Genomic DNA, 13884 nt, shown 5'->3' with positions numbered 1-13884 from the left:
AACTGCGCTCTTTTCAAGTAGGTGCAACGAAGTAGAAATGCTTTTAATTTCTCCTTCCTTTTCCTACTTTGTATGTGTGCTGCACTTTACAGCACACATAGAGAGAGGGAAAAGGGTTAAAGTCGGTCTATGCATAGTATTTTGTACTGGAAGCATCTCCTTCCAGTACAGAATCTATGCTAGACTCACGGAGACACCCTTGCACCATGGCGCAAATGTGTCTCTGTGACGCAAGGCAGTGGATTTCAGCACTAGGGAATGGGGAGGAGAGAGCCATAATTCTGTAAATATGGCGCTCTCTTCCTCTCTCCTTTTCAAGCAGTGCAGTGCGGCATTTGCGGCTGCAGCACTGATCTGCGTGAGTAAGTGGCAAATCTGGCCCAGTGTTTGCATCTCCTGAAAGTTTATGCGCAACCCCAGGTGGTTTTCCTGAGTTCATATGCTGCATGTGTTCACATGTTCAAATCTGCCTCAACTTGCAAATGTGGCCCACTTTTATAGCTATACAGTTCACCAATGGGGGCTAATTTTATATTGGTGCCTGGATCTTCTTTCTCTCTCAGCTCAACCCTCACCACTGCTTTCAGAGTTAGTTGTGAAAGAAACCTCTCATTACCGGTCATCGCTAAGGGTATGGATCATGCCATGTTAAAAGGAGCTTAAACAAGAACAGGAAAACATATATTTATGATTTTATTTGTTTATTAATTTATGCTGTGTTTTATCTAGCACCACATGGCTCCTTGTCTACTTCAGAAAACTAGAAGGGAAGCAAACAGGAGAAAATATATTAATGGAGTTACGAATCCAACCAGATAGAAGGGATTGTGATGGTCAGAAACCCGGCATTTGTCAATTGTTCCCTTTGCTGCAGATACTTGTAGTTGACATTGACAGGGAAAGGTAAGTCGCCAAGACTTTCCTCAACTCCAAATAGTTCTGTTTAGCTTCGAGCGAGGACTAAGGGTGGGTGCTCCTTGAGACCCTAATGGGTGAGTAGTGCGCTCTATAAATCCCTGAATGATTGATTGATTGATTGATTGATTGGTGCTCCACATTCTCAAACCCTAGACTTCCAGTAAAAGTGCAATGCCAATCATGTCATTGCTTCATGGTATTTGAACATCTGCTCCTCTTCAAAGTGCCACCATGCTTCTCTTCAAAGTGCCACCATGCTCCAACACCCGTAGTGTAGATATATGATGGAGAAGTCATACCACAGCAAAGATGCATCCATGAACATCGATTCACCATGGGCAGTGGAAGTAGCATCACATACCCTAGGACCATGGCAGACGCAACGGGGTTGGCCCTTTGTCCCACCTTTATCCTCTCACCAACTCATAAATAGTCTGGCAGGGGTTTCATGCATTTTGCACGTTCATAATTTGCACATATGAAAGAATTTCCATCCGCCATCGTTACTAGTGCATTGCTGTCTCTGAAGGTTGGATTTGAGGCCTCTTGCAAGAAACGTTAGTGTGTCTGAGCGCTCTGTGTCAAAGAACCTGTCCCCATAGTACAGCAATCTGTCAGCATTTAAAAAGGTTGACTCTTAAGGGTCTTGGAAATCTTAAACCATAAGTGTTTGCAAATGTTGTAGTAAATGTTTCCTAATTGTTGAAACTTTCAGTTATGTTTTCTAAAAATTCCAGAGGATCAGTGACCTAATCTTAATTTGCTTTTCTTCTCCTTTTGCTTTTGCGAGAGATTACTGAATTCGACCTTTGAAGAAATCCAAATTATACAGGATCCATCCTGATGCGGAACTGCCCAAAATAGAGAAAAAGGCATTCCCTAATCACACAGCGCAATACAGCAGCTTTTGGGCTCTGGGTCATTCAATGGGCTCCTCTCACTGCAAAGAGGACTTCAGTAATCCAGGGGGAAAGAATGCATGTTCTCAATTTAAATAATGAAGACAGTTACTGTTCATTTGGAATTAAATAGAAAAATACCGGAAGTAGATCAACTCCATTACCATTGTTGCAGCGGTTCCCAGGGCAGCACATGCCGTCTCTATGGCAACGCTTCTTTTTCCTCCTGCAGAGCATGCAGGACGAAGGCCCCTGATGTGGATTGTAGCAGTATCTTCCTACTTCACACTCCTTGTCGTTGGCGCACGGGTAGACCTGGAGTCAACAGAGGAAGGGAACAAACAAAAGAAACATTAGTTACTGTAATGCTCAAACAATACATTAAGTAGCAATGTAGCTTTCATTTTTTTAAAGACAAAAACAAACATTTAAAATAATAGAATAGAAGCCAGTTTATATTACGGCACCCCAACATTGGGGGTACGGCCCGTACCCAGGCCTTCAGAGCGTGGGTACGGGTCGCACCACGCGTACCCCTACATCACCCCAAGAATGGTGGTACGGCCCGTACCCAGGCCTTTAGAACGTGGGTACGGGCCGTACCACGCGTACCCCTACATCACCCCAACAATGGCGGTATGGCCCGTACCCACGTTCTAAAGGCCTGGGTACGGGCCGTACCACCATTCTTGGGGTGACGTAGGGGTACGCGTGGTACGGTTCGTACCCACGTTCTAAAGGCCTGGGTACGGGCCGTACCACCATTCTTGGGGTGACATAGGGGTACGCGTGGTACGACCCGTACACACGTTCTCAGAGCGTGGGTACGGCGCGCATCACGCGTACCCCTAGGGTACCAGCACATCATTGATACAAGGCGTACACACGCCACAAATGATGGAATAGGGGCTGGTGCAGCATCTGACCAGTATATTGGGGGGGGTGTATGCCCAGGTGAGCAGTGTACTGCACCAAGGGTGCAGGCGGGTGGGTGGGTGGCGTGCTACGATCCACATCAGTGGACAGAGACATAGGGGCGGGTGCCTATCACTCCCAGCAGTGCCCAGACATATGAGGGGTGGGTGCAGAGGACTCCCAGCAGTGCCCAGACATATGAGGGGTGGGTGCCTATCACTCCCAGCAGTGCCCAGACATATGAGGGGTGGGTGCAGAGGACTCCCAGCAGTGCCCAGACATATGAGGGGTGGGTGCCTATCACTCCCAGCAGTGCCCAGACATATGAGGGGTGGGTGCCTATCACTCCCAGCAGTGCCCACACATATGAGGGGTGGGTGCAGAGGACTCCCAGCAGTGCCCAGACATATGAGGGGTGGGTGTCTATCACTCCCAGCAGTGCCCAGACATATGAGGGGTGGGTGCAGAGGACTCGCAGCAGTGCCCAGACATATGAGGGGTGGGTGCCTATCACTCCCAGCAGTGCCCAGACATATGAGGGGTGGGTGCCTATCACTCCCAGCAGTGCCCAGACATATGAGGGGTGGGTGCAGAGGACTCCCAGCAGTGGACAGAGACATGGGGGTGTGTACATCATCCTCCGATGACCAAAACTCCATGGGTGCATGAAGGCATCCACAATGTGCGACTATGTTGAGAGTGCCATGACAACACATCACTGACAGCAGTGTCCCACTCCCATGAGGATGGATGTCCTTCCCCCACTGCATTACACACATGTGGGTGTGATGACAAATTACACATGCATATCCACCCCTGGCGGTGGCAGCACAATACACACACTGAGATCACGCAACAAGACTGTATACTCATGTTAAACCCTACTAAACTAAGAGAGCCTAAGGGAACACACACTGTCACGCACATTCCAGGACTGATAGGAATGTACAGGTGCTGGGGCAGCCAACAAGTTGTTGCCTCCCATGGAAGGAAAAGGGTGGAGTACCCACAGATACAATGCCCACATTTGTCAGTCAGGTGCCCAAATACCCTGCAGAACAAGTAACACATGGGTGCTAGGCTGGGAGTACACACATGCATAGTGCGGAAAAGGGACCATGTCCACATGAAGCCATGGCAACATACTCCATACACAAGTACAGTGACTACCAAGGATGGCACAGACGATGCAGGCGGAGACATTGCTGAGCAGGCATGGCCAAAGTGGAAGGGATCCGTCACACACCAAGGAAATGTAGACACAGGTCAGCACAACAATTGGGAAACACCCTGCAGGGAAGATGTCAGGTGCCACAGAGGAAGGAACACTCCTTGGGATAATGTCACCATACAGTAAGAGCTTACATGACCAAAGATTATTTGCAGAGACCTTGTGATGGCACGCAGATACCAGGGTCCACCCCATGAGCAGCACACTACAACATTTCCCAGACACCTAACACATTATCACCACCCCAACTCATGGAGCAGCAGCACCAACAGCAATACCAGAAAAGCATTAGTGTGCAAATGAAAAACAAAATGCTTTATTCAGCATAAAAATAATATTTGAATTGAAATGTACATTATATACAAGGCCCAGAGGCCAGTCCATATGCGAACTCCTGGGGAAGGACACATTGGGACGCGTCTCCCCTAGCTTGCCTGCACAGCTCAGAGTTCCTTTTCATCCACAGGGGGGGCTGGGGTACAGGGCGTACAGGTGCGGGGCTGGGAGACGGGCCTGGGGTGCGGCGCGTACAGGAGCGGGGCTGTGCTACGGTGTTAGGGCACGGTGCATACAGGTGCGGGGATGTGCTAGGGTGTTGGGGTACGGTGTGTACAGGTGGGGGGCTGGGGTACGGTCCTGGGGTGCGGCGCGTACAGGTGCGGGGCTGTGCTACGGTGTTGGGGTACGGTACGTACAGGTACGGGGCTGGGAGACGGGCCTGGGGTGCGGCGCGTACAGGTGGGGTGCTGGGGTATGGTCCTGGGGTACGGGGCGTACAGGTGCGGGGCTGGGAGACAGGCCTGGGGTGCGGCGCATACAGGTGCGGGGCTGGGAGACGGGCTTGGGGTGCAGCACGTAGAGGTGCAGGACTGTGCTACGGTGTTGGGGTACGGTGCGTACAGGTGTGGGGATGTGCTAGGGTGTTGGGGTACGGTGCGTACAGGTGGGGGGCTGGGGTACGGTCCTGGGGTACGGGGCATACAGGTGCGGGGCTGGGAGACGGGCCTGGGGTGCAGCGCGTACAGGTGCGGGCTGTGCTACGGTGTTGGGGTACGGGGCGTACAGGTGCAGGGCTGGGAGACGGACCTGGGGTGCGGCGCGTACAGGTGCGGGGCTGTGCTACGGTGTTGGGGTACGGTGCGTACAGGTGCGGGGATGTGCTAGGGTGTTGGAGTACGGTGCGTACAGGTGGGGGGCTGGGGTACGGTCCTGGGGTACGGGGCGTACAGGTGCGGGGCTGGGAGACGGGCCTGGGGTGCAGCGCGTACAGGTGCGGGGCTGTGCTACGGTGTTGGGGTACGGTACATACGTGTACGGGGCTGGGAGACGGGCCTGGGGGGTGGCGCGTACAGGTGCGGGGCTGTGCTACGGTGTTGGAGTACGGTGCGGAGGGGGGGTACGGTGCTGACATACGGGGGTACAGTGCTGACATGTGCGGGGTGAGGGGGGCTGTACGACTCGTATCCGGGCACAAGTTTACCCGCGTTCGCTCCGTACGGGGCATTTTACATGCGGTTGTGTATTCGGACGGGCAGTACGGATCGTACTTGCGCGCTCGGACTTCTGTTTTACGATTTGCATGTAAAAAGGTCCTTCTCCCTGTCGGACACTTTTCCCGACGCTATTCGGACGTAAAAATTTACGGGTCCCTCCCGGGCCATTTTCCCGACGCAATTCGTATGTATTTTTCACGTACAAATCGTACTTCGCAGTTTGTACGGTACTTGTACGATTCGTACGGAAAAAAATACGGATACGAGTCGGACGGTAAATTTTTTTAACGGATCGGAATCGGCACCTCTGTGAAATGTGCCAAGAAATGAATATGTCAGTCCGTACCACAACTCGCGCTCAGTTAAAGTGCTCTGATACCTTCGGGTCGAATTCGCGCTATATAAAACTAAAAAAAAAAAAAGATGTGGAAGGGAAAATTATTTTGTCCCCCCACCCATGTCCTGTGTGTCCCCCACTCCAAAATTTGTGGGGGATAAATTCCCCATGTCCCCCACACTTCCTACGCCTTGGCCAATCCCCTCACCTCAAACGAGCACAGTCAGGTTTTATCAGATTGGACTCATACCACAAAATACACCGTCTCTGAGAAATTGCTCACGGGTGCAATTTTTGCACCAACGTTTCCACCAAGAGGGCCGGGCAAAATATAGGTTTTTTGCACTAGTCGGTCAAAGCCCACGTTCTGCAAAATGACACCTCACCAGTGCAGAAATTGTGTGGTAGCTCTGCAGTTAATCACCTGCTGTTTATTGTTCAAGTTATGAAGCTGCATTTCCTCGTGTTAACGCAGAAGTCTGGAAGTTATTACTGAAAACATGAATACAGGGCAGCTCCTTTCGGAACCGTAGGTGGACCAACGCGTTTGCGATCCACCACTCCGTCCTGATCGTATCTTCTGAAAAAGCCATCATCTCATCATTTAAAGGTTATGTCAGAAAGGAAACCGGAAGATAACATCCACCTCCGAAAGCAAGAGAAATCACACTCCCCTAAAAACAATGGAATATTTGACATTACTGCAGACTAAGCCACGCCAAAGGATTGTTCCAATTACACCCTCCTCGCATGGAAAACTGCTTAATGAATGAACCTGCCGAGCACATGTTCCACGCTACACTTTCTGATCCTAAGCCCAAAAATGCACGTGACCGAAAAAGATGTGTTGGAATCCACGAAACTCTTCGGCGACCGAATGAAATAATAATTCATAACATTAATAGTATTGGGCTATCTGCCATGAAAATGCGTCCAGGGCCGCCACATTACTAAATAAAACAGAGCTTCCCGCCTCCCCCGCACTTTTAAATTAAACACAGCCCCCCGCACTTTTGGTAAATAACTGATAGAGGAGGACAGAAGGCCCAGTAAACCGCAAACACAATCTCAACTTGTTCCCTCTGGCTACAGACTGCTTGGACAGATCTGTTGTTTCCAAAGTTTAACACATGCTTAGAGTGAGTTTTGGTCAGACACTTGTTCAAGGCTAGATGACTTTGTTGCCTATTTCATTTGTCTCTGTTTGGTTCGACGTCTTACCCCCTATTTCAGTGGCGTAGCAAAGCGGGATGCTGGCGCTCCCCCCTTACCTGCAATCGTAGCGGGCGGAGGCTGCAGGAATCGCCAGCAACCTCCCGCTCTTAGATTCGGCTGACGCGGGTGGCAAAATCAGGGGCCGTCCTCGGCGGTCTAATGCCTAGCTACACCACTGCCCTATTGTTTGCATTTGTTAAGGTCTAGAAACATTTCGGTCTCACAGTGTTCTGATTGGTTGAGCAGTAACCCTCCACTTGTGTCTTTAAGAGACTCGTCCCTTTGTAAGCGTCAGGTGGCACGCTCCCAATCCATCCTAGTTGTCCTTTGTGTTGGCTTCCCTTGCTTATGTTTATCACTGCATCCTGCATTCCCTAACTTTAGGACTCCTAAACTGAGAAAAATCCTAATTCTAAGACTTTCGATATTCACAGAAGGCATTTAGGAGTCCTACAGTTAGTAGTCCTAACTTTACTACTCCTAAACTGAGAAAAATCCTAACTTTAAGACTTTCGGTATTCACAGAAGGCATTTAGGAGTCCTAAAATTAGGACTCCTAACTTCTGTGAATACCGAAATGAGTAAGTGCCTTCTGTGAATACCAAAATGAGTAAGTGCCTTCTGTGAATACCAAAATGATAGTAAGTTTAGGATTTTGTCTTAAGTTAGTTTTGTGAATCGGCCCTCTATCACTGACTGGGTGGTCTACAACCACGTTCTGGTCACTTACTAGTTAGATGAGGTCACTGCTTGCAACACATGGGATGCTGTGGGGCTCCACAGTACTCCCCTGCTCCTGCTGCCAGGTGCCCTGAGGCTGTCAAAGGGATTGGGGTCAAAGAGAGGTTGTCATGGATATAGTTGCAGCCCTGAGCCCAGCTAACTTTAAACATGTAGCTGTGGAGGCTGCACCTTGCCCCACCATCTCTCTCTGTCCTGTGATTGGGCCACATTACCAGCTACCAAAGAGAGTCAAGAGAGGGGGCCAGCCCTGCCGAGTACCACCAGCCCTGGATGGGCTAGTGAAGCCAGGAGAGAGCACTAGTCTAACCATCCAACCATCAGAGCTGACATGGCTGTTGTGAGTATAAATGTTTACAAGTACATTTACTATTCAGTCAGTGCTCGTCAGTCACTGACTCTGGAGTGTGCCCAGCATATTCATACTGACCCCTCCAGTCACCTTTCTGTCATCGTTACGTCATCCTCTGCAAACTAACTTGCACAGGCAGTTCTTAAAATTAAACATTCGTAGTGCTGTCAACAGCTGATCATTTCCTAAAGGGAAGCTCATGATATGCAGATCCCACTCTTGAGCCATCATGGACAATCATGGTTAGAGTCACTCAAACGATTTCCTTTCATTATAATTAGGGCTCCTGGTCTTGTGGTATTTATTTTTTTGAGAATTTCTGTCTGTATTTCCCATATTTAATTATTGCTAATTTTATCTGTATTTATCCATATTAATTTTCTGGGAAAAGATAAGTTGAAGCTAGTATATTTTCACATTCATTTAACTGATAGGTGTACACTCATACTTTAATGCTTGACAGGTTTCAATGATACGAACACCCAAAGATGATAAAACAATACATTTATATGAAAAAAGGCACAGTTTCATATCGACCTTGTGCCCATCAACTGCTGTTTAAGCCTCATTACTAAAATGTCTTTCTTCCCTGTCAATTCACACAGCTTTAGGCCTGGCAGTCATGAGTGACAGCATTTAGATTCACTAAAAAAACAACCTAGCTTCCTTTTTTATCCTCATTTAATAAAAAATGCAGACAGGAAGATACATTTGTTTCTGTCAGTATTTATCAGTAAAATTAGGTCAAAAAAGGAAGATAGAGAGCCTCTAAGCCACTGTCCTCAGGGAGGCTGATGATTGGCCAGTATCCCTTCTCTACTCGGGAAGACCACTGGGTACAGGAAGTGCTGTCTTTTGTGTGAGGTTGGTGCTGAGCCTCACTCTCTGCCACCTTTGTGAAGCTTTCAGGGTGACACAGTTCTGCACGCCTTGTCCCCTTCTCTGGTCCTTCCATGAATACCCTAGGGTGGAACAAGTGCTAGAGTTAGAGGCTGGTGCTTCTGTCCCTCACTCTCTGCCGCATAAATGAAGGCCTCAGAGCACAGGGGTGATACCTAAGCCCATATATACAAAGCTGTAGCATCTGGTTTGTGTTACTTTTTTAATGTGGACCTGGTGCAAAATCCTTTTTGGGATTTACAAACCCATGCAAATTGGTATTTGCATTGATTTGTAAAATAAATTAATGCAAACCACTAAAAAGCTCTCTTTTGCATTACTGTGCGTCAAGGGGGTGTTCCATAGGTGGCACATGGGTGTTCCTTTGGTACCACCAATGTTTTTTGATGCAAAACCCTACCTATGACTCAGTTACACCCCTTAGTGTCCTGGCCCTGTATCAAACTACATGTCCCTAAGTGAAGGTCTCAGGTGCATTCCTTAGTGTCAGCCTTCGGGCAGTGTCCGACTACTGTCTGACCCCCAAATGAAGGTCTCAGGGACAGTCCTTAGTGTCAGAGGCTGGACCTGTGCCTCTCCGTCTGCCTCCTCTGTGAAGGCCTCAGGGCTCAGGGGTAGACCCTAGAGCTAGGGGTTGGCAATGACCAGTTGTGCCCAGCCTATGCCAAGCTCTCTGGACCATCAATGAGGCTTTATTCCCCAACACCCAGTTCCCCCATTGCCCACAGATGAAAGGTCAGGGAAGACTTTATACTGTTTGTTGTAGTCACAAGGCCTTTCCTAGAGCTTTTCATTGCTAAAAATAGGGACTTCGCAGGTATTTGTCTCTTTACATGGATTTCACTTCTTGGTTTTAATCATGATAAAGTGTCACTCGAAGTGTCACACATGTGGCGATAGAATGCCACTCATTCACACACTGAAACCATGAAAATGTCACACATAAGCGATCTGAAAACCTGGCAGCTCTGTTTGGAGCCAGCACTCAGGAACATTTTCAATACGTTGTGTGGGTTAAAGATGTGCGGGTTTAAGCCATTAAAACTAGATCAATTTAGAAAAGGATCTTGGTTTACTGGACAGCCAGCCCCACACATCTATGTGCCTTCGTTCATGTGAAATACCCCTGGGGTAAGGAAACAATGGGTAGGTAAGTGTTTTTCCGCCATACCACCAGTGAGATCACTGCACACACTGACAGCCAAGTGATTCCTTGTCACCACTGAGCAGCCTGGTCTTTGTTGTTCTCCAAAGGAAGCTGCTAGAGGGTTCACTATGAATGCCTGGAAGGTATTTCTAATGAAAGTCCACATTGTAATACATGAAGGGTGGATGCAGCTACAGGACGTGGTATGATAGGCTCCCACACCGCCACAGCACAGTGTGTATGATGGGATGACTCATGGCCAGATGTGCTAATCGTCAGGTTGTAAAATCTGGTAGCAAATTGAGCACCAACTTGCGGCCTACCTAGGACCTAATTGGTTGCATCTCAAAATGTCCATTTAGAGAGAGTTGCAGAATGACCCGTCTAATGAATATTAATTAGCCAGTGTGACCTCTGGGATTGTTTAAAAACACAGGAATGGTGAACAAGCAGGCACAACAGTCTACCACTCTACATCACCATTCCAAAACATTAAACATTTTTCCAAGCAACCCATGTACCTTAAAGGAACAGATATGCCTTTAGCATGCTTACGGGAAGTTATTTGGAGATTTAAGCATATGCCCGATCCCCAGCCACTCTTATATCTCCACCCCCCCCCCCCCCCCCAAGCAACTTGACATTATTCACAACTGGGAAACTGTCCAACAGTAACTGTTCCCACTTTGTGAATGTGTTACCACCCCCTTTGAGATGTTGATAACTTTTAAATGGTTCGTGGCTTCAAGTTCAGACATAAACCATTGACACATCTAATTGTGAATCACCATTAGGAGGAATGCCCCTTTAACACCCCCTCATATTTGGGATTCAGAATGACTTGTAAAGCCCCTGTTGTGATTTGGGAAGGCTTTTCCGAATCACAACATAAATTAATTACGTAGCAAAAAACATTTAGAGGTTCCAAACTTTTGTGAATTGCAGGGTTTAGTACGGTCCATCTGGCCCAGAGTGTATTCATACTTTATTTGTATGCAGTTCTCTCCTTGACATAGACTCACTATACACTTAGCCCTTAAGTAAGGCAGAGTTCACAGAAACACTGTCTTGGAACTCTTGCATGTTGCAGAAGTCTCGTATTTGGGCCACATGTGCGTAAGGCAGATTCGTGTGTTGTGTAAAAGGGGGCTCTTTCTATATTCTGAGCACTGTAAATATGGCCCAGATGCTGGGGACTAAAAAAAGGATTGTTTTCCGGACGCCTGCAAATAATGATGTAAATCTCTGGAGACGCCATCTGTCTCCAAGGATGCTCCCTCTGCTCCACGTGTGGTCTGTCCATGCTCTGGTAGACTGCTGCAGCTAGGGCAGTGGTTCGGCTGAGTAAAGCATGCTTCCATGTCACTGAAGAACACCCAGAAGTTCACAGAGCGGCTGGTCGCCTTCTGGAGATCAAGTAGCAGGAACAGAATACCACAGCTCTTGGTGATGAAGTTCTTGTTGTTGTTGCAAACATGACTAACAAGTGTACATATGAAACACGTTCAAAAAGGGGCCAGTATCCCCTATAAAAATGTGATGCCCCTGAGAAAATCCTGGGACCATTTCTAACACTCTTTAAAAATGTAATAGGGTTGATCTTCCTGTATATCTGTGCATCTGTCTCTTATGTGGATCCAAAGACCAGATTTGGGATCAATGCACATGCACTTAGTGATTGTTTTCTGGTGGCATCCATGGGCCATATTTTCATGCTGAATATGAATGAATTGCTCAAGGTGGAGGACATTGCTGGTCATGAAGTGCTGATGACCCTACTACCCATCTGGGTCATTGGCACAGTCCCTCAATAAACGTTATGTGTCCAAGTAGCAGAAGTGTGATGGAAAGTAAATGAGTAAATTATTAGTCACCTTTATGCTAGAGTACTCAAGTATACTGGGATAATGATTTTAGGGGAAAGTGTTGTTGTGTTTGTTTTCCAGTTGGGGCTTTATCACTATTATCAGTCACATCAAAAGGATGACTTTGCCAAGATCATCATAGCTCACCACTTCCATATGTAATTATCTCCTCGGTGTACAGTTCTATCATATCATCTTCTCCATCAAACACTGCATCACGGTCATGTCACACATACATAGTAATCCCAAATTACATAAACTAAATCTGAAGGTCATGCCCCAGGTGGGGTTTATCCCCTTGGAGTCAGTATCCCAGGTATATCACAGACACAGCATATTCGCTAGAAGAAAATCAGGGAACACAGTGGGAAATTGCTAACACTTGCTGAAAATCTCAAACACTCACCTGTTCACCATGTGACTGAAGTATAACCACTGTAATTCAGAAATATCCCAGACGGGGACATTGTTTCCCACTAGAACCGCCTACAAGATGCCTACCAGTATATTATGCATCCTAAAAACCTGGACTAGAACACTTTCCTCTTTGAACACCAGATACTCTTGTTCAATTAACATTTATACTGTCAGTAAAAAATTTGCCTCCTATACTTCCCATGTTAACTTTCCTGTTGGACAAAATCTCAAGAAGCTGGTCTACTCTCATTTTTTAAGCCTTTATCATCCCCATTTCTGTTGATGGTGCAAATCCAGAAAGAATTACCAAAGACACTGATTACTCATCACCACACGCCTGTCTTCAAATTTTATTTGCCTTCCTTTTCCATTATAGGTGGCCAGAAGGATTAGTAAATGATGCACTTTACCTGCACTTCTACATCAGCCGTTTGCGTTTCTAAGAGTTATAAACTGAGTCCCTTTGCATTAAGAAATAATAACGTATTTTATTTACAGTGCTTACAAACAGCTAAAATTGCGGTATTAACTGATGTAAATAAAAGCAACTTGATGTTTTTCAAAGTCTTTTCCCTATCTCTCTCTAAGCTCTTCAGCTGACATCACATCTAAAAAAAATACATTTCTCCTCCAGTTTTCAGCTCTCCTGTCTGCTAGGTTTGGGAAGCAAATGTATGAAGTCCTTTCTTTTTCTGACAGATTCCAGTTTGTGAACATTAAATATTCCAGGTCTACTGAAGTAAAGTTGCATTGCTTGCCAAGCACTAAATACTGGCTCCAAAACTGTTCATTCTCTATTCGGAGACCCTGATGAGTCGACCATAACTGAAGAGAAAACAACAATTCTGCACATCCAGATGATTCTCACTGTATCCGAATTTATAAGCAGTGGCCATTAATGGCAGTCTGAACTCCCTCTTTTAAGTTCTTGAGAAGTGTAAGGCTTGTTTAGGCTGAAAGTAAAACCTTCTAGCTGTGTGGTCCTCCTCCTCTATTCCACCTGTTGCATCTTGGCTTCCTTCTCAAGAAATATCTGCCACTTTTGCTGTTTCTGCCCTATGTTTATGTCTCACACTTGCCACATCTATCCTTAAATTTCACATTTTAAACTTGACTAAATCTGCCAACTACCAACTGTGCCTTCTTCCCAAAATAAATCTATTGTTGTGAACAATGGTTAGAGGTATCATTCTTTCTCTTATTGATGGTGACACTGTTCTCTTAGGTGATATTTCTGAAGCCATTTATGTGCCACCATAAGCGGGCTTCATGTACCATCTCAACGGCAAAAGGAGGTTGACTACGCCACCTCCCCTGTCATTTCCTCTCCACTTGCTTCACTGTGATGCAAGGTTCACTCTCAAAATTGGACTACATTCTCCATTAAACTTCAAATCTCCATGAACAAAATACAAATTGTGATCACTGGTGGAGGGAGGGGGGGTTTGATCTAC

At 46.9% G+C, this 13884-nt stretch overlaps 1 protein-coding gene across 1 annotated transcript in view; it reads right to left on the bottom strand.

Moving 5' to 3' along the window:
- DKK2 (dickkopf Wnt signaling pathway inhibitor 2) overlaps positions 1-13884 on the bottom strand; it is a 238141-nt gene that overhangs the window by 30190 nt on the left and 194067 nt on the right. The window contains exon 2 of the mRNA XM_085641396.1: positions 1982-2132. Coding sequence (XP_085497522.1) covers positions 1982-2132 — 151 coding nt within the window. The remainder of the gene's footprint in view (positions 1-1981; positions 2133-13884) is intronic.

Source organism: Triturus cristatus, chromosome 2_2, assembly GCF_964204655.1.
Source record: "Triturus cristatus chromosome 2_2, aTriCri1.1, whole genome shotgun sequence".
In the NCBI taxonomy this organism is placed as follows: domain Eukaryota; kingdom Metazoa; phylum Chordata; class Amphibia; order Caudata; family Salamandridae; genus Triturus; species Triturus cristatus.
This window is presented reverse-complemented; position numbering and strand designations above follow the sequence as displayed.